At 38.4% G+C, this 26082-nt stretch overlaps 2 protein-coding genes across 15 annotated transcripts; one reads left to right on the top strand and one right to left on the bottom strand.

Moving 5' to 3' along the window:
• Positions 1-871: 871 nt before the first annotated feature.
• On the bottom strand, positions 872-13613 carry LOC133368272 (tRNA selenocysteine 1-associated protein 1-like). Of its 9 annotated transcripts, none has more exons than XM_061592339.1 (9): positions 13479-13613; positions 10840-11003; positions 9898-9966; positions 8909-9100; positions 6563-6739; positions 4962-5081; positions 3170-3566; positions 2353-2395; positions 872-1252 (listed from the first exon to the last, which is right to left on the bottom strand). In XM_061592339.1, the coding sequence occupies exons 4-9, from the start codon at positions 9025-9027 to the stop codon at positions 1116-1118; spliced, it is 993 nt and encodes a 330-aa protein (XP_061448323.1). In that variant the 5' UTR covers positions 9028-9100; positions 9898-9966; positions 10840-11003; positions 13479-13613; the 3' UTR covers positions 872-1115. The 9 variants fall into 9 exon arrangements, with proteins under 9 accessions (XP_061448323.1, XP_061448332.1, XP_061448286.1 ...); XM_061592348.1 differs by having other exon boundaries at positions 8909-8985; XM_061592302.1 differs by lacking the exon at positions 8909-9100 and adding an exon at positions 8692-8816.
• PAK1IP1 (PAK1 interacting protein 1) lies at positions 13089-25981 on the top strand. 6 transcript variants are annotated; one of them, XM_061592245.1, is made up of 11 exons: positions 13851-13868; positions 14420-14645; positions 18735-18897; positions 19328-19448; positions 20706-20780; positions 20973-21025; positions 22450-22595; positions 22679-22776; positions 23411-23510; positions 24732-24861; positions 25760-25981. In XM_061592245.1, the coding sequence occupies exons 2-11, from the start codon at positions 14637-14639 to the stop codon at positions 25906-25908; spliced, it is 1044 nt and encodes a 347-aa protein (XP_061448229.1). In that variant the 5' UTR covers positions 13851-13868; positions 14420-14636; the 3' UTR covers positions 25909-25981. The 6 variants fall into 6 exon arrangements, with proteins under 6 accessions (XP_061448223.1, XP_061448224.1, XP_061448248.1 ...); XM_061592239.1 differs by lacking the exons at positions 13851-13868; positions 14420-14645 and adding an exon at positions 13089-13424; XM_061592240.1 differs by lacking the exon at positions 14420-14645 and having other exon boundaries at positions 13596-13868.
• Positions 25982-26082: the final 101 nt, after the last annotated feature.

The following is a 26082-nucleotide window of genomic DNA, read 5'->3' as shown; positions in this document are numbered from 1 at the left end:
AACGTGTTTTGTGTCTAAAGGTACAAATCTCAAAGCAACTTGTTCCCAAGTGTTTCTTATCAAAGATTCCTCTGACAAGGTTTTAAAAATTGAAGCCTCCTTTGACATGTGGTGTTTATACGAAAATGATTTGGGGTGGTTTTGGCTGGGGCAAAAGGTGTTTTATACAATGAGTAGAATCCCCCAAACAAGTTGATCAGTATGACCTCAGGCACAGTGCCACTTAGCAGTTTTCCAGAACAAGGAAAGCTGCTCCACATGGATCTCATCCACTCACAGCAAGGACAGAAGTAGCTGTGCTGAATGGAACTGACTCCCAGGGAGGTGGGTACACCACTACAGTCTGAATACTTTTTTATTCATTTGCTTTTGATCTTTACTGGCAATTCTAATAATTCAGGAAGCAGATTCTCTTCCTAAAAGACAGCTATTTACTCTTGAATGTCTTTTAATGAATTCACAATGGGTAATTTAATATTTCATCACATATCCAATGGAATTTTCGTATTGAAAAGGCAACCAAACTGTGGTTAGAGATGAGGACCAATAGGCAATAGCTATCTCAGTTATGTCTTTCCTGAAAACATCCTAGTGGAATCTAGCTAGGACTACCAGAGACAGTACTAGGACTAGACTGCCCCTTGTTCTTACTCAACAAATAATTTATTTGCTTACAACACTAGGGCAGAACTTCATGCAAGCTAAACACCAACTTGCTAGATAAAAGACCTAAGATCCATCTAGTTCAGTTCTGTCATCAGTTTGTGACCAGCCTAGTAAAAGTACCACACCAACAGAAGTCCCACCACTAGATTTTGAAAGCTGGATCATATACTTAGTAAGGTAAAAAAAACAGGTTCCAACTGACATGTTTGCAGAAACAAAGTTTTATTATTTACATAGGCAAGTCTATCTTTAGACTAACTTTACATTTCTAGAATATTTACATGATTTCAAGATACTGAGTGATGAACAAAAATTACAAAGGCCATCAAAGCATAGCAAAAAAATCCAACACTGTGCTTTAAAACTTAGAATCTAAAGTAATGTAGAAGAAATGTCAATTTAGCACCTTGGTCATAATAGTCATGCTGTGGTGTTAACATATGCCACTTTTAGAAAGCAGTAGGGATCTCAGAGGTGACCGTATCCAGAGGTTGCCAATGACAGCTCATAAGTGTGTCGAAGAGTTCTTCACTTCTCACCATAAATTCTCTGTTCATTCTGTGAACATCTATGTTGAGTTGTGGATCTGTTCAAGCAAACAATGAAAGGCCCATGAACAAATAATCTAGTAAAACAGCAGCTGCACAAAGAAAAACCTTTTAAAAACTGTATTTTCATTCCTTTTTATTGTGAAATTTTATGGAATAGCTTAAATTGAAAATACCATATGTGCCCTGAAGACATTCTTATCAAAACCTATGTAAAGTGATTTTTAAGGAGTTTCATCTTCAGATTCTCTAGATCTTAATGACTTTCATGTAATTTCTGTTATATTATCCAAAGAAAGGGATAAACAGACTTTTCTTGACATTGGCCAAAATTCACAAATTATCTTTAAGTACATACCAGAGGCCTTCCACATCTATACCAGATGAAATATTTGCATATTATGTTGTACTCTGTAGTAGCTACATTGTTGAGGAAACATTCTAAACTGTGTACCCTAATCTTATTTTTATGATACCCATATTCATTAAATTTCCAATAAGGTTTGGCTGCAATCCTATACATACTTATCTGGAGAAAGCCCTATTATCCAAGTAAGCATGCAAATCACTGCACTATCAGAGGGTGGCATTCCCTCAAAGACAGTCTCCCAGGGCCTTATATGCTAATGGGACCAAAAGCAAAAGTGGGTGAAGCAACAGGTGTGATCTTTTACAGTATGCTACATGTCAGCTGAGCAAAAACCAGAGGTTTCTATGCCAACCCCACATACCTCTCTATTCTCCATCCAGGCAAGCAAGAGGAGTCACTACAACTACACTACAAAGAGGGTCTGTGGCCTGGGAAAGTTCTAAAGGCAAAGGGCTACATATGGGCCATAAGAATTCTCCAACCCTGGTGTAATGCAACATTTCAGAGACCTTCTTTGGAGAATATTACTTTTTGCAGCGATTTCCTCAATGAAAAAAAGGGGCAACGTTCAATTGTTACTTCCACTTCCATAAATGGGACTTATTCTTGCTCCCCTTCCTGCGTCACCCACCCCAGATCTGAAGGTTGGGTGACCCTCTGGAGCAGAATGGGGATATGGGAGGTTTCAGGAGGAAGGGGAATTCTGGTGGATCTCACTTGAGATGAGCATCAAATTCCAGTTGGATATTCTATTAATATCAAAATTACCTTCTGTTATTAGATCATCATTCATAACCATAGAAGTAGTTTCCTGGGGGAAAAAATAGGCATTTATTTATTTAATTTAAATTATATCCTGCCCTTTCTCCCAGAAGGAGTCCAGGGCGGCAGAGAAAAACACTAAAAAAACACTCTGACAGATCTTAAAAATGAAAGACTTTAAACCATTAAAACAAAACATCTTTTTTTAAAAAAAAAAGTTCTATCTAAAAATTATTTCTATCTGCAATTTTTAAAAAGGTAAGAGTTAAAGCACAGTTGCTATAAACAGTATATAAGCTAATCCCCAGCTTCATCCTCCACCCCTTTCCTTAAAGTTACATAAAGTTAGTGATTTAACATAACTGAACTGAGCTGTATTTTGAGTTTACTGCAAGGATACATTTCAGCATAATGTAAGCAGAGTTCAAGGACAGTGGTTTACACAAACATCACTTCTTCATCTTACTCAAGATAAATAATTGCATTCAGTTAAATGATTGAAGAAACCTGATCGATAATTTTAGTTATAATCCTATACAGCTTGGGAGCAAGTTCCACTGATCTGGGCAGGACTTACTTCAGAATAAACCTGCATAGGTTTGGGCTGTAGAAGCCTTACAGTTACAAAAATGCATAGAACCTAGACCTCGATTTCAGCCTGCCCTCTCATACCCTCCATTTTAAAACAGCACAAGCTTTACAATTATTGTAGATATGACAACCATTAAAAAGCAGCCAACACCCATATTTAAGGTATATAGCCATCCTCTCTACCTATGCCCCAATAAGTCATCTTCAACTGTAAGTTCATTCAAGTGAATACCTGAAATACAGCTGGATTCATGGTCTGTTGTCCCATATTTCCAGTTGGTTGCATCCTTTCATAAGATGCGTAACTGTAGTTGTAGTCACTATATTCAGCATTATAATCTCCATATTCTGTACTATAATCTCCATATTCAGGGTAGTCACTGTAGCGGTCGCCAAAACGGGAACCAAAGCGCTCAGCATAACGTTCAGGAAAGCGGTCACCAAACTGCTCAGGATAACGGTCAGGAAAACGGTCACCAAAACGGTTACCTCGTTCAAAACGATCAAGGCGTTCATAGCGATCAAGGCGTTCATTTCTATCATAATTATATTGGCGATAATAGTTTTGATAGTCCTGGTAATAATCATTATAGCTATAGGGCTGGTACCGCTGAAATTCTGCTTTCAATCTAAAATAAAAGGTGAAAAAACTTAACTTACAATTAAAGTATTTAATAAAATCAATCACAACATGGAAAGTCTGACATTCCAGTAAAAACTAAATTTTATAGAAAAGGTTGACCTGAATAAAGTCACAGCCACCTTAAACAGCAAAACTCAAATTAGCAGACATATAACACAACCATCAAGTCCACTCACTATGCCATGCACCAGCACCACATTTAAAAGAACTTATAGTCTAAATATTAAATGGGTAGGTTTATTTTTCTCAAAATGTAATTCTGTTTAAGAATGTGGAAGATCATATACTATATGACCTGTATATAGACCTGTTTTCCTTTTTTTTTTTTGTAAACCTAAACTGAAGAGTTTGCATTATATCTATGTGGCAAAAGGAAGGCTCATATTTTGTTCATAGCTACAGTACAAAAGTTGCTTTTTATGGGTTATTAATAAACTATTTAAGCAGTCAAAAGTTAAAGGTAAGAGTTTAATGTCTGAGTGTACATACATACAGAAAGACAAGGATGAATAATGAAAATAAGAATGTGGATTTTCCCCACTAGAACAGTGGTTCTTAACCTGGGGTGCATGCACCCCAGGGGTGCAAGACACTTTTTCTAGGGATGCAAGGCGTTGTTCAAGAGATTTTGGAAATCTGTCATTTATCTTAAGTTAGGGTAAAACACACATTAAAATAAAAATAAATTAAAATAAAAAATGAAAGTATTTTTTCAGGGAGTGCGAGAGCATATTTTGGAAATCCAAGGGGTGCTGGCAGTGGAAAAGGTTAAGAACCACTGCACTAGAATGTGCAAAAGCAAAGCAAGGAAAATCAATTAGATTTAAGTACAGTCATCCTTTGTTAGTAACATTAAAAATGTTATTCATATTTAAAATGTAAAAGTGGCAACATATTAATTCTAGAACAAAATTCGAATGGAATGAGAAAACATTTGCTTGTGGACATGACTGGCACATAGTATAATCTTGCAAGGTACATCCACTAATTGCTCTTCGAGAATTTAAGCCCTGAATGTAAAAACAAACTTACCAGAAGCCTGGCCATATACGGTAATTATGCTGATTATTCAAAAGATGTTGATAAACATTATGCAAAAATAAAAAAACCCTAAGCTCCAGAGTAATCAGATACAAATAATGTGTTTGTAAGAGATCTGTTATTTATTTATTTTGTATCCCGCCCTTCCTCCCAGCAGGAGCCCAGGAGGACAAACAAAGCACCAAAAAACTTTAAAGCTTCATAAAAACAGATCTTAAAATATATTAATACAAAACAGCATTAAAAACAATTTAAAAAAAACCTTAAAAAAGGGTTAAAAACATTATTAAAAACATATTAATCTGTTAGCAAGCTTCATGGGTTAATTATCATAAATTACCTTTTAGAAATTCCTAAAGTCAATCGGATTCGTTTTCCACCTAAACCAGGTGCATTCTGGCAATCTTGCAGTGCTCTCATCATATCACCTTCTTCAGAAAATCTGACAAACCCATAACCCCTACACAGTTTTAAGACATGTTTTAGTAACACTGGTAAAGAAACAGAAAACATTCTACTAATATTCAATTCAGAAATTTAGTGCTACAAATCAAGTTTACCATTTGTGTTCCTTGGTGTATCAACCACCCTTCCGGTTAACTCCCCTCGGTGAGTTAAAAGAAATGTACATCTTCTTTAGAATTATTATTTTGAAATAAAGAGTACCGTAATTTATCTTATCAAACCCTAACATCAGGATACACTGCAACTGCTTGACCTTTAAACAATCATACCACATTGTATTTTAGGACTTAAGAGTAAAATCATCTAAGCAAGGTACTTGTCATGATACCCCAAATGGTTCTGCTGTATTGGTGGACTCCAAGGTCTCCTAAATTTCCACTAGTCAGTCAAATCAATTATATCCAATACAATGTAGCTATAGACTATTTATTTTTATTTATTTTATTATTTGATTTATATCCTGCCCTTCCTCCCAGGAGGAGCCCAGGGCAACTACTTCTCTACGCCACTGGTAAGCTGTAGACACTTAGTATTCGGCTTACGCTTGATCCTAATTAGTATGTCTTCCTTCCCCCACTTAATTCACCATGTTTACTGAAGATATACAATGTTAGTAAAAGCTAAAGAATCTATTGTACTGTAGATTGAGCAAACTGGAGCTCAGAAGCTGTCTTAAAGCCTTTGCAAAAGCCTCTTTGAAATAGCTCATGTGCAGAGGTGCTTCAAAGGGTGCTTTTCCACAGAGTTCTAATCCCCACTCAACTAGTGAACAGGGATTACATCCTGCTGCCTTGACTGCATGATCTTGTTCCCTACCTAGTTCCCTACTCAGTCAAGGCAGAATTAAACCCAGTCCTCCCACCCATCCCATGAATGACATCAGCTGATTGGTGAGTGGGTGTGGTTCAGGGAAAATGGCCTCAGGGACCCCATGAAGAACCATGACTGACTTACAAGTTTAGGACTGTATCAGGTTTCTCAAACTCCAATAGGCCTCACTATACAACCATAAACAGTTACTCAGCACTGCAGCTTTGACTTTCTCTTCCAAACTTCAAGTATATACCAACGGTTCCAACAGGCTGAATGTGAATCTCACACATCTCCATCTCTCACCTTACATTTGTTTTAACACTAAATTCCTTCTTCATTTTTATAAATCAACAATCCTATAGGCACCAAGAAACTCCTACAGGGCTCATTTTGCTTCACTTTAGCTCTCTTCTTTAGAAACCTTTATACCCACTAGAAACTTATCTTGGGCCTGCTACCTGTTTTCCATGTGGATGCCAGGATCATACTGTGAGAAAACTGAACACCGCTAGTCTGCTTTCTTGGTTTTTACTGTAAATTGCACTTGGGGCGGGGGCGTCTCAAACCATTTCTTTCTTAAAGTGAAGACCTCATTATGCTTTTAAAAACTTTAGCAATACATTGTTTCAAGCCAACAATGTTTTTAAAGCTGTAATAGATTACCTGGAATATCCCAGCAGATCTGTGGCCACTTTACAGTCTACAGACGATGGATACCTTTTGAAAAAGTAGTCATAGAGCAAGAAGTCATCCACTTCAGGAGTTAACTCTCCTACAAATATTGCAAATTCTGGCCTGGAAAATTCTGGCCTAACAAATTCTGGCCTTGTAAATTCTGGCCTGGAAAAAATTAAAAGAAAAAATACAATCAGTCTCTTGCAGCCTAAACCTCAGGGCCCTGTATCCACTAGGTTACTTTCCACAGTGAACTCCACTCAAATACCTACCTAGGATCGATCCAGCCAATACTGGTTTGTCCTTGCCCATGGTGCATTCACTGGCACCATGCACAGAAGAAAGCAATTATCTTGGGTCATGTCTGAGCAACAATCCTCAAACCACTTTTTCTGAAAATCAGCTTCTGATCGAATTGTGTGAGGGGCTGCTTCCACAGCACAAACTGCCTCTACAACAGTCCCCCATAAAAAATGTTTACTGTAATGTTAAATCCATTTAGCCCTGACAGAGGTCAGCTGGACAAAGATAACTTAAGCACCACTTTAAGTAGTTTGTGGATTGTTATTAGCCTTCTCGGCTTTCCGATTCAATATAGCAGTCCTCAAAGTTAGTCCAGAACAACTCTCTTTCATAAACAGTTCTCTCTCATGAACGCTAAGCAGAAGGATCAAGATTTTCATTTCTTTACTACAGCTGTCATTGTCATCAGTAGACCACAAACTTACAAAGGTATGCGGTTAAAGTTATAGCGCCAAGACAAAAATCAACAGAGGTATACATGCAATCTAATGCAGAAAATATTAAAAAGAAAGTTCTTCAGCAGTTCAGACTAGCTATTAATTCTAACTGTTTTGTTGCTGCCACCTTCTCTTAGAGCTGTGGAATTACCTGGAGTCTTCTACTCTGCAAACACCTTTTGTGTGGTGCAACATGTTCTCTCCAACAATGTTTGTGGCACATTGCTATCTGGGTAACATGCAAAGAGAACTGATATTTGGGAAATCCTGTGTAGGCAGCAAAAGGTTGGACTTTATGATTTTGCTTCTTCTAGCCCTATAATTCTAGAATTGATCTTTATATTCCCAATTTAGACTTGTTAAACAGAAGCAAGAAACAGGGAAACCGAACATAAAGATAAGCAAATATTTGCAAATCATGGTTCAGATTAAGCAAAAAACACTTCAAAACACTGTAATGTTAAGCATCACAGGTGCTTTCAGCAAGTGGGGCATAGATATCTGAAGTCAATAAGCAGCCTTTTCCCAACAACCTTTATCAGAGAATACCAACACATTTAATACATATATCTACTTACATATTCTACTAGTCAAAAGCTGAATGCCAAAGAAGCTTCAAGTAGTTTTATGGATAATTATCCTGACAAATGGACACAAATTAAAATAAAAACCGTATTTGGAAAAAATTATCATAGCTGGTTTGGCTCCAATTATATACCAGATTCCCTCTTATTTTATAGCCTTAGTAAAAATTGATCTGCATTTGTGGAAATGGACAATGCTCGCCAATATCCTGTGATGAACTTGGCTTCTAATTCAGATCCCAACTGTCATGATATTCTTTGTGTAGCACTGAGATATGTTTCTTGTGATTTTTTTCAACATGTGCCCTCCAAGTTTAATGAATTTACGTGGCAAAATCTTAAGCATCAAAAGGTAAAAAAGGTACAAATGACAAATCATATTTTAAACAATGAAAAAGCATAAAAAAAACCTTTGGGGAAGTTGTATACAACACAATAGGCAAGAATACTCATGTCTATTCTGGATGTCTACCATCAGATGTTAATGCTGGACACAGATTTCTCCAGTCAGTCCAGGAACCATTGCCTTTTAACTTATTTCATTTCCTTTTAGTTAAAGTTCACATCCACTGAGCCTTTAAAAGCTACCAAACATCTTTAACAACTCTAAAATTGGCTTATTTCTTGATTTGTTCAGCTATGTGATGAGCAGTTTTTCTATTCACAAAACTTTACAAAAGAATTTTTCAGAACAACCTAAGGTTGATTTTGGTTAATTTCTTGCTACTTGATTTAAATACTATTATATGGACAAGAGCCGGCTTTTTTCTTGTCAGTTTCAAGGTTTCTTCACCTGCTTGGAATACTAGAAAAATCTGGTCTTCCTGCTCTTGCTTTACTCTTTTTCTTCCGTTTTTTGTGGGGGGATCTCCACCACAGAGGCAGGCTTTCTTTTTTGGCCTTTCCCACTGTATCCTGCTAGAATGAAAAACAGTTATACAGTATTTCATCTCAATTAAATGCCTCCCTCCCTCTCCCGATCACCACCTTGGTGATTTCCCCATATTCACCTTTCCCTTGACAGAAGCCTGGGGTCCCATCTCTCCCTCCGCCTCCCATGAGGGAAAGCAGCCTCTGGGGAAAATGCCTGGCAAAAATAACAGAGCCAAAGGATTGTATGAAAAGCCATATTCCCCTGACTTGGTCAAGCTGGCTATAGGAGTAACTGCTTTTCACGCCAACATTTTGACTCCCTCGGTTTCCTTAATTTAAAAAAAAAAGTTAACCATTAGAGGCTGACCAAGCATTTAGTTTAAGACTTGCTTTTACAACAGGACCCCACTTTGGATTTCTCCAAGGCTCGCTCAGAGATGCTACAGCAGAAAGAGGTCCAATGAATGAGATGTAGAGCCAGGTCACCAATTTTTATTTTAACTTAAAAGTGGTCTTGGGCTCAAGATATTGATCCCACACTGCCAGGTGTTGGCCACTATCTCAGGGCAATTGTCTGGGGTAGACGGAATCTTAAAAGCACAGTCATGGGAACTCATGTCCAGCTTTCACACCAGCAACATGCAAGGGGAAAAAAAATGCTGTGTTCAAAAAAGAAGCCAGCAGAGGCAGTTATATGGGAAGGAAAAGGGAAGGAGGAGGCAGTCAACAAGGTAACATAGGCAATATCCCTCGCCAGAGGGATATAGATTCAACATTTTCATTAAGGTTTACTTACATGGATAGTATCATTTCACTTCTAGGTCACCAGTGCAGGTATCCTAAATAGTGAGTGTTATAGGAAAGTCCCACCACAAGAACTCACTGCGCAACAGTGCAGAAAGCAAAGCTTCATGTTCTGCCCCCAAGCTGCTTCAGTTGACGTGATTAAGGATTCCACAGCAGGGGAGAACAATCTGTCAGAAATTTATCTGAGGAAAGCATAGGACTAAAACCACCACCACCCCTCCCCCCAGAAATCCTTGTTTTAAGTTTGACATTCTCCAACTGCTCTAGCCATAAGCTTAGGAGCTATGAATGTGGCCTCATTCTCACCAAATGATCTTACCTGGCTAGCCATTGTTAAAAGCTATCTTGAGAAGAAAAGGAAATATGCTGCAGTTGCTCTATTGGTGCTCTAAATAAAAAAGAAAAAAAACTTTATTAAAAATAATTCAGCCCCACACACATTGTTCTGGTACCTACAGACCATTTGGGAGATTTTGTCAGAATCCTTCCCTGAGGAATGTAAGAGTGACAAAGCACAATAGTAATTATATATGAAATTCAAATCCAAGTCCTTCAACCTTCCAGAGATTTTTGGGACATGCAGGGGAGTGCCACAGAGGCGAGGAGAGAAAGGGTAAGTCACACCGGAGAGCAGAAGTCCATTCTGCTGGCAGATGGACACTGCTGAAATGTCACCCAATTTCTTTAGATTTTGTTCATCATGGCCTATATATTGCCAAAAACTTCAATGGAAGATGACAGAACACAATGTTTCTCGAAATGAGTAACTGACTACCACTCATTTATGAGTTTCATTTAAGGTTTATGTGTTTAATAATTTATCTGTCATCTTTCAACACTGACGTGCTCTCAAAACAGTTCATACTAAAACTACTACAATTCATAAAATACAAAGTTATGAATAAGGCCTGGTCTGACTTCTCCAGGTGAGGATGCAGCTAGTATACCAGTTGAGAAAAGACCACTAATCCCATGAGAGCATCTTACTGAAGTGCCAGATCAAAAAGAATCCCCAAGCTGTAAATCTGCCTCTTCAGGAAGAATTCAACACTACATGGGAAGAATCCCCTCCTAAATCAAAAACTGCATTCCCACTTACAATGCTAATATCTCGTAACGTATACAGTAATGAAGTTAACACTTTACTCCACTTACAAGATTGCTAGCAGACATGTAATCATTTTTTAAAAACAAGCGAAGAACTTGTTCTACAACTAGTTTTTCAAACTGAATATTTTCAAGTTCTGCTTATTCAACTTACCAATCAATGTCTATTACACAAACTGCTGAATAAAAAGATCTCCTGATGCATAAGTTAGAGAATACCAAGCAAGATGTGATCCAATATATTTCTGGTTCCAATTATCCACACAAAACTGTTTTTGGTATTTTCCTCCTCAAAGACTGCTGAACAACCTGTTTTCACTACAATACAAACAGAAGCACATGTTTAGTTTCATAGCAATATGACTTATATTGATCCAAGGGAAATGAGGGGGGCTTTGCTGTTTTGTCACTGGTGTTACAATTTTTTGTGCACTTGGTTTTGCTACTGTAAATGATCTAGTAAAGGAAGCCCTTCTTTTGTGCACTGTACTTTTAATATCTACCAAATCTGTTTTACCCTAGACCACTGCACAATAGATAGAAACAACCAACCCTTTTTCAAATAAGGGCAGGTAGCACTGGCAAAATTTTGACAGACAACTGTTGGTTGATAAGATTTTTGAGAAAAAATGCTAAATGAGATAGACCTTGGACTGATCCATCAAAATATTTATATTCTTAAACAGCATATACTCAAGATTACTAAACAGCTAAGTATGCCTTAAGACCATACATATGCACTTGTGCTTTGTGCATTTAAAAGTGTACCAGTGAACTATGAATAGCGTAGCGTATGTGTTTTTAAAATAAATTATACAAGATTGAAGTCCACAAATACACATGATATTGTGAAGCTTGCTATTAGTTTAAGCAGCATTAAATATTGTAGCATTATAGTACCTAAGTAGATGGGGACATTACTTTTCATTTATGTAAGCAGCTCTACAAAGTTTTCAGCAGACTGTAAGTACAGTGAATTCTATCATGTCCAAATTATAAGCTTACTCAAGATTCCAGATGTGGTTACTATCAAATAGTGAATAGACTACTGAACTATCAAGCAGTAAACAGACCACTGATGCAACTCAGGAGAACTGTTCTTATGGAGTGATGCAAGACTGGAGCAAAAGAGGACACATCAACTTGAACTGCAATTCCCAGCATACTGCCTCAGAAAGCACAGAACATAACCACTGATAGCCTTATCCCTCCATGAATTATTTAATCCTCTTTTAAAGTCATCCAGCTACATGCTGTGGGAACATAATTCCATAGTTTAACTCCAGAACAAGATTTTGGACACACGTGGGTGAGGAGAGGAAGTGAAGTCCTGTGGTACAAGCACAGCATTGTATTCCAACCATAAAGAGTTTAATCGATTTGGAATGTGCCCTAGTAGTTTGGGTAAAATATAAAGAAGAAAATAACTGCACACGAGTTACATATTTTTCTCAGAATGCAGTTCAGACTTCAGATCCACTGTTGGCATGTTAATATACTATACTATAACATAAAGAAATACAAATAAACAGCAAATTATTAGTAAAATGGAAGTGTCTGTGAAAAAATGTTTGTTTTTACACTTTTAAATCTGAAAAATTCAGAAAGTCAGGAGATCCTATGATAGATAAAATAAGAAAAGTGAGTAAAACAGTTACATTTAAAGTCAACCCAATAAAAATGTGTTTAATAACTTTAAAAAAAACTTATCAGGCCTTTCATTTCCAAATTTTATTTTATCCTAAGCTACATATTTATATAAAAAAGGTGACTTTATAGAACACGCCTACCATCTCTGTATCGCTCCCTTTCGTAATTTTTATCCTGGTTTTTAAGATTTACGGGCTCCAGGTTTGCGGGGAGAGGGCGTTAGACCGCAATTCTAGACATGTCTATTGGGATTAAGTGCTATTAATTCAATAGGGTTTACTTCTAAATAATGACGATCAATAGTACAACCGTAATATATTTATAACAAACCCATTAGGCCGAGCGGGTGTTATATGGAACCTTGCAAGCCAATCCTTCGCATGTTCAAAAGCAAATCTTATCGACCATAGTCGAGAGTAGGCGTGCACAGAATTACAGCCGTAAAGTGCTAAACGGAGAAAACGGGAGGGAAAACTCCAGCCCGCGCGGAGGCCTCCCTAATAGGGGCGGGGCTGGAGAACCTCCACGCGAAGAGTTGGTAATGGGGAGAGGGAAACAAAAGCCCGGAACAGCCCAAAGAAGGTTTTTCTTAAACAGGAGGACTTCCCCTCATCACCCGCTAGCCACCAAGCTCGCCAATACTAACGTCTCTGGCCTTCCTGAGCGCCGCCATAACGAGCCGTTCGGATATCGCAACGCTCCCTTCCGCTGCCGCACCGCGCAACCCAACCCTTCTTCCTTCTCCTCCAAGAACTTCCGCCCAAGGCTGCCCCTGTGACTGCCTGTTTTCCCTCAACCCGCTTCCCCATCTCAACAAGTCACCGAACATATTGAGGATAAGCGCAAAAAAAAGGCGTTCAAACTGGCGGTGACAGCCGCGCGGGCGTGCCACACTTTTCACCTCCTGATCAGGCGGAGAATTAGACACCCATCAACCCCACCACGAAAAAAAGGGGAGGGGTAGCTGAGCTCCAACAGGAAAGAAAAGGACCCAACGGCATTAGGCGCCGCCGAAGAGGCCCAGAAATGGAGCTGTTAGGGGGCTGCTACGAACAGATTTTGTTCGGGTTCGTGATACGGTCGGACGAGGTAATCCTAAAAAAGATCGGGGAGGCGGCGAAGGGCCACACGCCGCCCACTTACCGCACTTCTACCACGAGGGCCGCACGCGGCGCCCAAGGCGCCTTAGCGGCACGACATACCAACGTGCAGGGAGGATACGTAGGGATGGGTTCGCCTCGCCTTGCTTAAAGTCTTCTTTCCCAGAAGCCTCCGCGGTATGACCGCGCGCAGCTCCGCCCTTGTGGGTTGCGAACATTGCCGAGCGGTGGAGTAGGAGGTATAGATGTGGGAGGCAAGGGTGTCATCCTGTTTTCATGGACTAGACCTAACCTAATTTTACCAGATATACGAAAAGCTGGCATATAGGCACTTACTGTTTTAAAGAGTGTGTGTGAATGTGGGCCCAAAAAGCCATGGGTGGAAATGGCACTTTTCCATTTCTATATACATCTTAAAAGCAAAAGAAACATAGTAAGTATCCATAACAGCATTAATTGGTAATGATACAGGCTTCCTAACTTTGTTGTCCAAGCTGAAATCAATGGTATTGACGTGTAGGTATTATGCATGCTTGGAAGTAAATCCTACTCGAGTTTAGTTTTGAGTAAACAGGCTGTTAAAAGGGTTATGCAGACAAGGAAAATATAACAGCAGTTGTGTTTTTTAAAATGCACCTTACTCGTATACTGCAACTATTAAATGTATAGGACTGCTGTCCTCCTTTGCAATAGGCTATGCTAGAAGTACCAGCTGTATTGGGAGAAAAACTGGTAACAAAGAAATCAAAGATACAACCTATCTATTTATGGATAGATAAATAAATATAAGATAACTATGGGAAATAATATTTAAAGCCTGTCAGGTAGCATCAGCAATTTGCCTGCATAGAATGAGCCCCGTTTGGTCAGCAAGAATATATCCACCCACCACCCTATAAATCCTGATGCCAGGACTGCAGATTATATTTTTGCATCCTGATTAATTTGTGCGATATGAACCCAACTGTGCTGGATCTTTTCCAGGTTTGACTATTACTACTAGATGTGATTCTTTCCAGGAACCAGGTTGTCTCCCACCCACCGTTATAAGGTTAAACAAAAAAGTCAATGAAGAACCAGAACATCCTAAAAACATTTATAAAAAGAACTCCCAAATCCATCCTTCCTAGCACCTTGTACCTTTTTTTTTTATAAATTCCTTAACTTCCACCACTCCAATGGAAGCATTGAGCAGCTCTGAATGACAAAGGTAAAGTGATCTGCCTGGTGTAAAAAATCATGAATAAATTGTGGATTAGGGGAGTCTGTTGCATATATATGAGAATACTTCATAAATGCATCATTAATGGCTTTAACTGTATAGGTATGAATACAATCAACATTCATTATAAAAGGGACTTTGTGCCACCCAGCCTTCTTACGTAAAGCTTTAGCCAGCAAGTGGGATTACTTATTACCAAAGTTGTGAAAGGAACAATTCAAGTAAATCATGCTAGTATTTTTATGATCGATGTCCAGAGGTGCCAGTTTGCTGTGCCTCTGTTCCAAAAGCTGTAAAGTTTTCTGTTCTCCCGATAGCTTATGTGAAAGGTTCAGCTACTTCAATAGTTAGCAAACATCTGGCAGAATCCTTAGCGTGTTTAAGTATAGATGCTTCCTTAATGCATTGTCTTCTGATAACAGGTTTAAGAGCATTCCGCACCACAGTTGGATAAACCTCAGGTCCAAATTTTCTTCAACATAATGTTTATTAACATCCTGTAGCCTATTAATTTCTTTATGCAAAAGTAAATGGAGTGGGAGATACCATGGACAGAATGAGGCTCCCCTGGCTCCCATATATCATGTTGCTGTTACAGGGGCATAATCAGAAGCAGGTATCACTCCAATCCTTGACTCCATAATCCTTTTCTCCTCCACCTGGGAAATTAACAGGGAGTCTATGCGTGAATAAGATTTGTAATATGGGGAGTAGAAAGTAAAATCATTTTCTTGTGGATGTTTGTGTCACCAGATGGGGATGGGGTTTGATGCATGGTTCTGATCCGCTTGCATTCTGATAGTCCGTTGCTTGATCCCAAACCACCCTTTTTTTGTTCCCGCTTGCACTTGCTGATTTGATCTGCTGTACACATTTTGGGGCGATTCAATCTGTGGTTTATTTTTATTTTTTTGGTGGCCAAAATTTCGTAGTTATCATCAGTGTAGATACTTATATAATGATGACAGTATTTGATGTGGTTTTTTGGTGGCAGGAAAATCATTGTGTAATTTTTAGGTAGCTTATGTGAATGATCACAGTGTTCCCCTTGTATTTTTGGCAGTGAGAAAAACATTGCATAATGTTTAGGTAGCTTATTGATCACAGTGTTCCACATGGTTTTTTGGTGGTGGGGAAAACATTGCGTAATTTCTAGGTAGTTTATGTGAATCATCACAGTGTTCCATATGGTTTTTTGGTAGTGTTAACGTAAAATGGGGGGGGGAAGTTTGAAAGAATAAATTCTTGCCGATTTGCAGCAGCGGCCACAAAATCCGTGCCGATTACAGCTGCGGCCCGCTGGTCCAAAAGGTGCTGGTCCAAAAGGATGGCAAACTATCGAATTCAGCTGGAACCCGGTGCCAGGTCCAACTTAGCGGATATTCTCTCCCATCGCTAATATCCACCATACCAAAACATGTTAAAATGTTAAATATAGGGGTGGAGGATGAAGCAGTGGAAGTTAGCATTCTGGAACTGTCTGTAGCCCTATTCATAACAACATTAAGGTCACCTCCTAACACAAACATCCCTAACCAAAATTATCCAAAACACCCAGACCTTCACACAAAAAAGCTGTCTGGCCCACATTTGGGTTGTACAGTGAACCCAAAGCGAGAAGCTTGCCCTCTAAGTGCCCTTAAGCAAAAATATGTCACCCCCTTGAGTTAGTGTATCTTCAATAACTATTGGGCAGTTTTTGGCTAGCAAACAGAAACACCTCGAGCCTTGGAAGACCCGAAGGAATGATATTGTTCTCCAAGCCATTTGTGCTTAATAACGTTAATATGGGCAGCCTTCTGGTGAGTTTCCTGTTAGAAAAATTACATTAGGGGCTAGGTTTTAATAACAGAGCAATGCTTGACCTCTTACATGGATTACCCAGTCCCCTAACGTTTAAGGAAAGAACTTTTAATGTGCCCCAAACCAGTAACAGAGTGCAGCAATTCTCTTATACCTGGCATGAATCGTAGAAAAAGGTATAAAACAAGCTCCCCAAACGCAGCAGGAAAGGGAAACTGTAATAAACATGAAACAGGAGCACCATCAAGTGAAAAAAACTCAGGGCAACCCCAGCAGGGCAGGTTGATGCCCCTAACCTCGAGGTGTAGGGAGGGAGCCAGACTCTGAAAGAGAATGCATGAAACCAAAAGCTGAAACAGCCTCCCTCATCTGACAGGCCAGAAGAGTATCAAAAGCATAGATTGCTGACAGACTAGCAATGCATAAACACAGTGAGTAGAGGAAAATAGGTGTGTGAAACTTCATTTGACATCGCTAGCAAAATCCTGGCCCCAAGCTGCCAACTTCCCTGATTGACCTGGTTGAGATCCTCCAACTGCTGCTGCTTATTTCCTCCCCTCTTCTTCTTTATGTTTGTGATCCAGCCACAACCTTCCAACAGCATTCGTTTTGCTTCATGCAATGATGAGGCAGAGAGAAATTTGCTTTTATGGCATATGACAGCTTTAAAGGAAAATCCCCAACGGTATCGAAGTCCAGCTTTTTGCAAGGCTTTTGTAAGTGGGCTAAAATCAGGAAACCCAGATCTCTCAATGCAGTCTCAGCTGGTATTTTTAAATCTTTCCACTATTGCATGATGAAGTCTGTGGGATTCCCCACTTCTTAAAACTCCAGTAGTCCACGTAGTCTAATATGCATTCTGCGGGCTTTGTTCCTCTGTTCCTCCCACTTTAGTTGAAGATCGTTGGTGGTCATTTTGAGTTGCTCCAGCTTAGATTGGTGTTTCAGACCAATATTAAGGGCTTCATTAGCTGTTGTGGCAACTCCTTACATTTGGGATTGTAAATCTGAACGTTTACATCTATGGGGGCTAGCACATCTTGCCAGCCCCCTGCTGGTTCTTTTCTAAGAGTCTTTTTGAACCATTGCAGCAACATCTTCATCAACAGAATAATGCTAGTCAGTTTTGTGCCTTTACCTTGTCATGTCATGTCATGTCATGTCACTTTCTTCTGGGTTTGACAGGTCTGATTCTTCCGAGGGATTGGCCTGTAGCAGGGCCAATTCTGAAGCTTTTTTCTGCGTTCTTTTGGGAGCTGAGCACATCCCCTCATCTTTTTCACCATTTGACAATAACTTAAGCTGTCAGCATGCATCTAAACGGCCCATTCAGACTTAGGAGCAAAGACCTTAAATGTCCATCTTGCCTGATGGCAACCCCCATGCCCAGAAGCTGAGTTCAGCTGAGCTTGCTCTTCAATAAGTGCATAGAAGTAAAATCTTGGGACACCCTTTTATTTAAGAACTCCCCTGGCAGCTGTAGGCAACCACAAATTCCTTGCAAGTATGCAGGTTGATGGAGAAAGACAGATTGCTCAATTTCTCCTCCTTCAGCCCCTTTTGTTTTCTATGCTAGCCATGGAGAAAGGAAAATCTCAACCTCCGTGACCAGCACAGAAACACAACTGGAAGGAGGTCAAAATAATCTGAGTCAACCCTGGTTTTCTGTTACCTGTATGCATACAGACAGAGATCCCACAACAGCAGAACTGAATGACCTACACTTGGTGAATATCTATGATTCTTCATTCACATGTAACCTTTTTTTAAAAAATGCACCAGTATACTAGTTTATGCTACGGTAGTCTAACATTTTTTATTTTAAAGGAGCATTCTCCATTTAAAAATATCTCCAAACGCTTCCTTTACAAGCATGTTAAGGCAGATAATGTAGCTCATCAAAGTGTTATAATGTTTTGTATTCTGTCAAATACAGTTACAGTTCCTGACTATATATTTACTCTGCTGAGTGACAGTAAACTAAGTGCAGCTTAGTCACAATCATAGCTACTGTATATTTTTGGAAAGGTGTTTGTTTGCTATGCATTTGGACACCTCTAAAGATATAATAACTAAATGTTGCTTAGTGGTTCCTGAGATCAAGCAGCAGATTTTCCTCTGCTATAATTCCATTGCTTTCATAGAATTTAATAGTAATAGCAATGAATAAGTTTAGCTGGATCAAGCTCTCTGAAGATAAGTGCACTTTTTCTGTTTTAAAAATTGGAATATTATAAGCAAATAATAAACATTCTTTTTATGTTTCATTTTCAGAACTGGGCAGCTGTTCCTGATTTCACCCACCATGCTCACAGTGCTTCATTGTCAGCAGTAGCTGTGAATGACAGATATGTAGTCACTGGTAGCAGAGATGAAACCATACAGATCTACGACATGAAAAAGAAAGTTGAACATGGAGCACTGATGCAACACAATGGTAAGGAATTTATCATTTTTGTATTAGTTGCATGGTATGAGAAAGAGATGTGTATTAGTGGAAGTTGGTTCCCAACATGACTTAAGTACAGAGAAATATGAATAGTCTTAAAAATATTTGCCCTGATCCAGAAGCTACTTGCATATGTGGAAGCACCAATGTGCCTGTCTGCATAAAGGCTTTCTGATTCATTCCAGTGGTGTTAATGAAAGGGAAAGCCAACTTTAGCAGGAGCCCCATTTCTTTCCAATTCTAATTAGCATAACACAGAAATAGCCATAATCTTCCAAATATAGTTTTGTATGCGCAGTTTTGCAGGGCATGTATAAATCTGCTATGTTGCAAAATTCTCATTTAGAAATGTAGAAGACTTACTTCAGTTCAAAGTGGCTGTAATACATTAAATAGAACTGATTTTGTTGATCTTCAGGCACTGTAACCTGTTTGGAATTCTATGGAAGTGCACATTTATTGAGTGGAGCTGAGGATGGTTTAATGTGTATTTGGAACACAAAAAGATGGGAATGCTTGAAGTCCATTAAGGCACACAAGTAAGTATTGTTTTTTTTAAAAAACAACAGCACTATGGCTTGGATCCAGAGATGCTCTCTTCCCTCTCCTGCAACCTTTCAACAAAGCTGTTTGAGAGAATCCAAAATGGCATAGTACGTGGTGCAGAGGCCTGTAGTGGTTGGTAGAAATTGGATAGGGACAACTTGCAGAAGCCACATCCCATGCTGTTCTGGAGGGTCCCCTTATGCTGGTATAGTCTTATCACACAAATGTGCTTAACCAATGAATAACAAAACATCATAAAATAATTGCAAAACATCATTATGAAGCTATTATTATTGAAACAGCAATAGTATCAGACAAACAACCACCAAGTCAGCCTAAGTCTCTTACTGCCCCCAAACTCACCTAAACAAATACAGTTTTGTTGGTTTGTTTCAAAATTCTAAAAACCTAGTACAGGTATGATCAAGCTGAAGCAGGTTTCTCATTTATTTATTTATTTTTATTAAATTTATATCCTGCCCTTCCTCCTAGAAGGAGCCCAGGGCAGCAACAAAAACACTAAAACACTCTAAAACATCTTAAAAATAAAAGACTTTTAAACATATTAAAACAAAACATCTTTTAAAACGTATTAAAACAAACACATAAATATGGTGCCTAATATTTAAAGGGAGAATATTCCAAAGGGTAGGTGCCATACCTTCAGAGAAGGAAGTTAGTGCAGCAATTGAGGATGCTGTGTTCTAAGCTTTCATTGACCCCATCTCCCAATGTTATGGGATCTGGAGACATCACATCTTGAAAAGTTGGGAAGTTATTTTTATATTTAAGCTATTTATATCTCATTCTTGATCAAGATCTCAGGGCGGGTAACATAAACTCTTCTAAAATAACAATATCAATATTTTACAGAATCACAGTTCTATATAAAAACACAATAAAACACATTTCAATAAAATCACAAGAATATATAAAAACACAGTATATCCATCTCACAGCTGAATGTCAATATCAGTTTTCAAAAGCCTCATGTTTTAAGGAGATGCTTGAATGACAAAAGCATACGTGCCAGCTGGATTTCAGGGGGCAAGGAGTTCCAAAGCCATGGAAAAGGTCCGCCCACATATCACCCCCGATATATCGTTCCTAATGGCAGGACGCTAAGGAGGGCCTCCCTAGCAGATCTTAATTCATGGGCAGGATTGAATATCATTGAGTTTTGATTGAATATATTGTTAATGTGTTCATGGGAGTCATGAATCATGACTGATACTTGCTCCTTTTATTAGGGGACATGTGACATCTCTTTCTATTCATCCTTCTGGGAAGTTGGCTTTGTCAGTAGGAACAGACAAGACGTTAAGGTGAATCTTCAGAAACATCCCATTTAATTTTATTTTTAAAAAAATTACTCTTTTTTTTTAAACCAAAGCAATCGGCAAGTAATATAAATTCAAAATGAGTTTCAGAGGAAAAAAATCTTAAATAATTCATATTTAAAAATTTGTTGTTTCTCCACTCCAAAAGGTGTTATTAAGCAATGTGTTGTTTTTCAGAACATGGAATCTTGTAGAAGGAAGATCTGCATTCATAAAAAATCTAAAACACAGTGAGTATATCTGCTTTGCATTTTGTTGTGTTCTGTAAGTATAGAAACAGTTACGTATTGCTGAAGTCTGCAAGTCTCACATTTTGAGTCAAGGTCCATAATTGCTGTCTAGTTGCATTTGTAATGTAGCCTTTCAAACAGTGCAAATCTCTTATTTGCCTGTACGAATGTTTGCTAGGCCAGCTTTTCTCAATGCCCTCATATCCCATAGAATGTTAATTCAAGTAACTGGCCTTTTCACTGGCAATTGTTTCTGACAGAAATGTCAGTCCCATCCTATCCCTCCTCTGAGCCCTTCAAAGTCCCTATCAATCTATGTTAACTACTCATGTTCTTAGTCTTCCATACTCAACCTGTTGCCAGTTACCTTTGGAGATCTCCAAGTAGTCTTCCTTTGTGCCTCTTCCTCTTCAGTATAGCTAGAATTTGGTTCCTCTGTTTGGAGTGCTTCTAATGCCTTTGCACTGGTTTCACATGAGAAGTAATATTTGGGGCAGAATAATTAGATCATGCTTTAAAAAATTGTGCAACCAGGAGTAACCAAATTTTTTTTGTTGGTCTTTAAATAAAAGCTGAGATCAAACGTAGTGACCATCCAGATTAAACCTTCAGTTACATGGAACAATCAGGTGGCTGAAAAATTATGTGTGTTAATTATAAAGTCAGTTTGATAGCTCTTTACTTCATGCAGATTCCTTAATTAACAGCACTGTCAAAATAAAGACCCTCAGGCTGGTTTTGTGGGTTGTATCCAGTAGTGTCCCTCATGCTGACAGAAAAATCTTTGATCATTCAGAAGCTTCTATTAGTGGACTTAGGAAGGAGCTTGGCACATCATCCAGATCTGCTTCAAAAGGGTAAAGGATCCTTCAGACAGCATGGAAGGTGAAGTGGGAGGCTGCAGGGAGGAGAGGGGATTGCTGAAAATTGACAGAAGCCTGCACTGGATCAAAGATCCTTCTAGGAACACGAAGAATGCCATTGGTTACAACCTGCTATGTATTCCAAAGTAAAATCACTAAGGAACCTTTGGTTTGTAGATTGCTGATATATTTGGTTTCTATATTTTCATAGCATTTTATAAAGAGACACTTGAAATCATGGCAGAAATCTTACATTGTTGAGCATGTTTATTGTTTTGAACAGAACCTTTGTCACAACAGTCAAACCCCTTTGTTAATCGAACTGATAAAAATAAATATATTTGTAAACTAATTCGCCTATTAAATACCCAAAAATGTAAAAGGGGAATGGGAAGCCAGGAGCTTAAAGTCATTTATTCTCATTTAGGTTTTCTTTTTGCTTAGATTATTGATAATAATCAGTATTAGATTTTCTTACATCTTCTGTAGTAAGGTGATTCTTTTGTGTTTATTTGAAATTCATATTTTACAAAATCTGTATCATTTTTCCTCTTAATGTAGATGCGCATCTTGTTAAATGGTCACCCAGTGGTGAGATATATGTGGTAGTTATAGCTAACAAAGTGGATATGTACAAGCTTGCAACTGCTTCTGTCTTTGGCTCCATCACTACAGAAAAGAGAGTATCTTCAGTAAAGTTTATTACAGTAAGTAGTAACACAGTGTCAAAGTAGCAAAAGCATTTTAAATAAAGCCAATCTCATCTATGTTTTCATAACCTTTTCTTTAGGATTCCATACTTGCCATTGCTGGAGATGAAGAATTTGTACAGTTATTTGATTGTGACTCTCAAAAGTGCCTTTGTGAATTTAAAGCTCATGAAAACAGGTATTTTATTTTTGTTGCATAATAGAAAGGGTATTTTGCAAGGTCTGGCTTAACTTTTAGAAGTATATAAAAGTTAACTTTCACACTTTTTCTTCTGGGTCTTGTTTTGTGGGGCATGAGTATTTTCATTTTCAGTCTGTCAAGGTGCAACACTTTCACATTTTTACTTATTTTAACATGAGAGAAAGCATGCGTTCACTTTCCTCTTTTAAACCGGTAGCACTTGAAGTGATTAAATTGGGCTAGATTGTGTCAGTTATCATTATTTGATGTATAACATGTCGCACAACAGTTGTTTCAGAACAGTTGTTTTGTATCTTGTCAGAGGGATGAGTTAAGCACTCAGATTTGGAGCTGGTGAAAGCTGGCATCCCCACCCACTACTCCACAAGGCAGCCTCCCAGATACCCAAAAATGCTGTGCCAGGGGACTCTGCTCTCCCATAGAAGGTGCCTTTACATGAATTTGAAGGTTACACCTTCCCCCTCAGCCTGCCCCCACCCCATTCAGCAGGGTTGCCTGCTTAACTCTGGATCCAGCCCATATCTGTTGAATATTACCAGTTTTTTTTGCTCTTGCTGTTTACTTCTTGTTGATTTTATTGTAATATTTAATATCAACTATTGATCCATAGAATAAAAGAGATTTATAGTTTTGAAATGGAAGGTCTACACATTCTGGTGACTGCATCGAGTGATGGATACATTAAGATGTGGAGTCTTGATCTTAACAAGGTTTGTATATTACCAAGCTAAGTCAATAATTCATGGAAGAACACTAAATTCCAAAAAGTACTCTTAATTGATTTCATTGATATTTAACATGGCAATCTTATGTAAAAGCTAACAATGATATCATTGGGATTTACCTCTAAGTAAACATAAATAGGATCACATTGCAGTTGTACCTAGGGCAGCCAGGTAAAAGAAGAACAGTGCTTTTGCATCATCTACCACCCTTGTTGTGCTTGTCTGATCCTGTTTTAAAAACAAAAGTAATTTTGCTGTTGGTTTAATAGGATGTGGATTGCACTTATAAGAGCATAAGGAAGCTGCTGCCTTGTTCTTAGACCATTGATCCATCTAGCTCAGTATTCTCTATTATACATTGATTGGCAGGGGCTGTCTAATATTTCAATATTTGGTGAACGATTCTGAAATATTTGCCTAAACAAAGACATGTATCTGCATTGTTAAAATGAAATGGTAGCCTTTCTAAAACATAATGCAAATGTGTTTTTCATCCCTGTTCTATGTATGTATGAACATTAATTTCCTATAGGTTGTTGTTCCTCAAGGACTATCAGCTTTTTTCATATAATTTTTGTACAATTATTACTTTGGTAGATGTGGTTTTATGGATGAAAATGGTTATTAATTTATTTAGATAATGTGCATCAAATTGGTTTCAAGCCCATGTTTATATGATCTGTTGGTAGTAGAAACTGACAGTTTACAAGTGATCCGTGAACAGTTTCTTACAGAAGATCAGGCACCATATGAGGTTTCCATATGAAGTCCCCATCCTGTGCATTCTGTTCACAGAATCAGGATATAATTAGATTCCTTGTATATATGGGTACAGAGTTGGATCCGGTCTAGGTTAGTCATACTTTTGCCTCTTTGGAATTAGTTGTCATGGCTAACTTTTTATTTCAGTGGGACTTGTTACTAACTTCACTTGGATCCAACCCAATGAAGTATGAAATTTAAGCGATTGTAATTCCCACCATCCATTGCTACCATCGCCTCAGCTTCTTCATAAACCTTCTATATATATATAGATATATATAACTAGATATATAGTTCATATATGAGATGACACAGACTGTTGTCTTGGAAAGCTCATCCCACAATAAATGGAATAATTTTTCAGTGTGGTACAAAATGTCTTGGCTGCTACAGAGGATAACACGACTCCTGGAATTTACATTAACTCATTCCTTTTTTCTTCAGATTAAGAATTCTCCATCATTGCTATGTGAAGTCAATACTAAGGCTAGACTTACGTGTTTAGCAGTTTGGCTCAAAAGAGATTCAGAAATCAAGGAGACCCCTAATGAAGCTGCAACATCTTCATCTCAAGGTACCATAAGGCTTTCCTAGAGTTGTGCTAGTTTTCAGCCGTATGAAATGATAATGAAAAGCTTAAGGGAGGTTGGGCTGATAAAAAGAGTCAGCATGGTGTAATGCTTAGTATTGAACTAGGACCTGAAAGACCAGGGTTCAAATCCCAACTCAGCTATGAAGCTTGCTGGGTAGCCTTGGGCCACAGTCTTTCAGACTAACCTACCTCACAGGATTGTTGTGCAGATAAAATGGAGAGGAAGGAGACCCATGTACACCACCTTGAGCTCCTTTGAGGAAATGTGGGATATAAATGTAATAATAAATATTAGCCAGATTCTGCCATAAAGTATATTTACAGATTTTCTGGGACAGTTGATTTTTGGCTGTCATCAAATCAGTTCACTCTGCAGAGATCAAAAATGCAGAAGTCCAGTGATGGTTTGATTTAAGTTATGATTTAGACAAGTGTGATCATGTAGGTTACTGTTTGTGAATGCAACCCCCCCCCCCAAAAAAAGACCAAAAAAAACCTGGGTATGGAGAATTTTTTATTTTATAAAGTGTAGAGGATTGTATCTGGTTGTGACCTTCCATTCACCGAAAGCTGTTTTCCAGAGAGGCTTCTGTGAATGGAAGGGAGGGAAGGTGATTTTGGCTGTTTTCCCTTTCCCTCTGGAGCACCCTGCACCCCTCCTGAATCTGTTCTAGAGAACTGGAAGACCCTTTGGAACATAGCATGGGGGGCTGCAGAAGAAAGGGGGAATTTGTGAAAATTGTTTTCCTTCTGCTTGTGTTGATGGAAGCCTCCATTGGAGAAAAGAGTCTTCCATGAGTGGAGGGACATACTTGTAATGCTTTAACTACTTTGGATTGTATTCATCTTGAAATTTAACAATAAATAACTTTTGTTCCAGCACATGAAGAGGAACAGCCATTGACAAAGAAAAAGAAAAATTGTTGGACTGAGTGTGAGAAGTCATCAAAGGGGGATGGCCAAGAAACACCCGTGAGAAGAAAATCTGCAAATGTACAGCAGCAGAAGAAAAAAAGTTGCAGAGATTAAAATGATTGTGTGTGCATTACCGTTTGCAGTTCTAAACCAATAATAAACGGCCACCAACCTGTTTTCACTTTAATTGCAATGTTATGGCAGTGCATTTATGACAATTTAATTTATTAATATTTGTAGAAAGCAGCCATTCCAAATGTTTTCAAAGGGGGGAAGCATCTTAAGTTT

This window comes from Rhineura floridana, chromosome 1 (assembly GCF_030035675.1).
Source record: "Rhineura floridana isolate rRhiFlo1 chromosome 1, rRhiFlo1.hap2, whole genome shotgun sequence".
Classification (NCBI taxonomy): domain Eukaryota; kingdom Metazoa; phylum Chordata; class Lepidosauria; order Squamata; family Rhineuridae; genus Rhineura; species Rhineura floridana.
The sequence above is the reverse complement of the archived record's forward strand: the minus strand, read 5'-3'. Positions and strand labels throughout refer to the sequence as shown.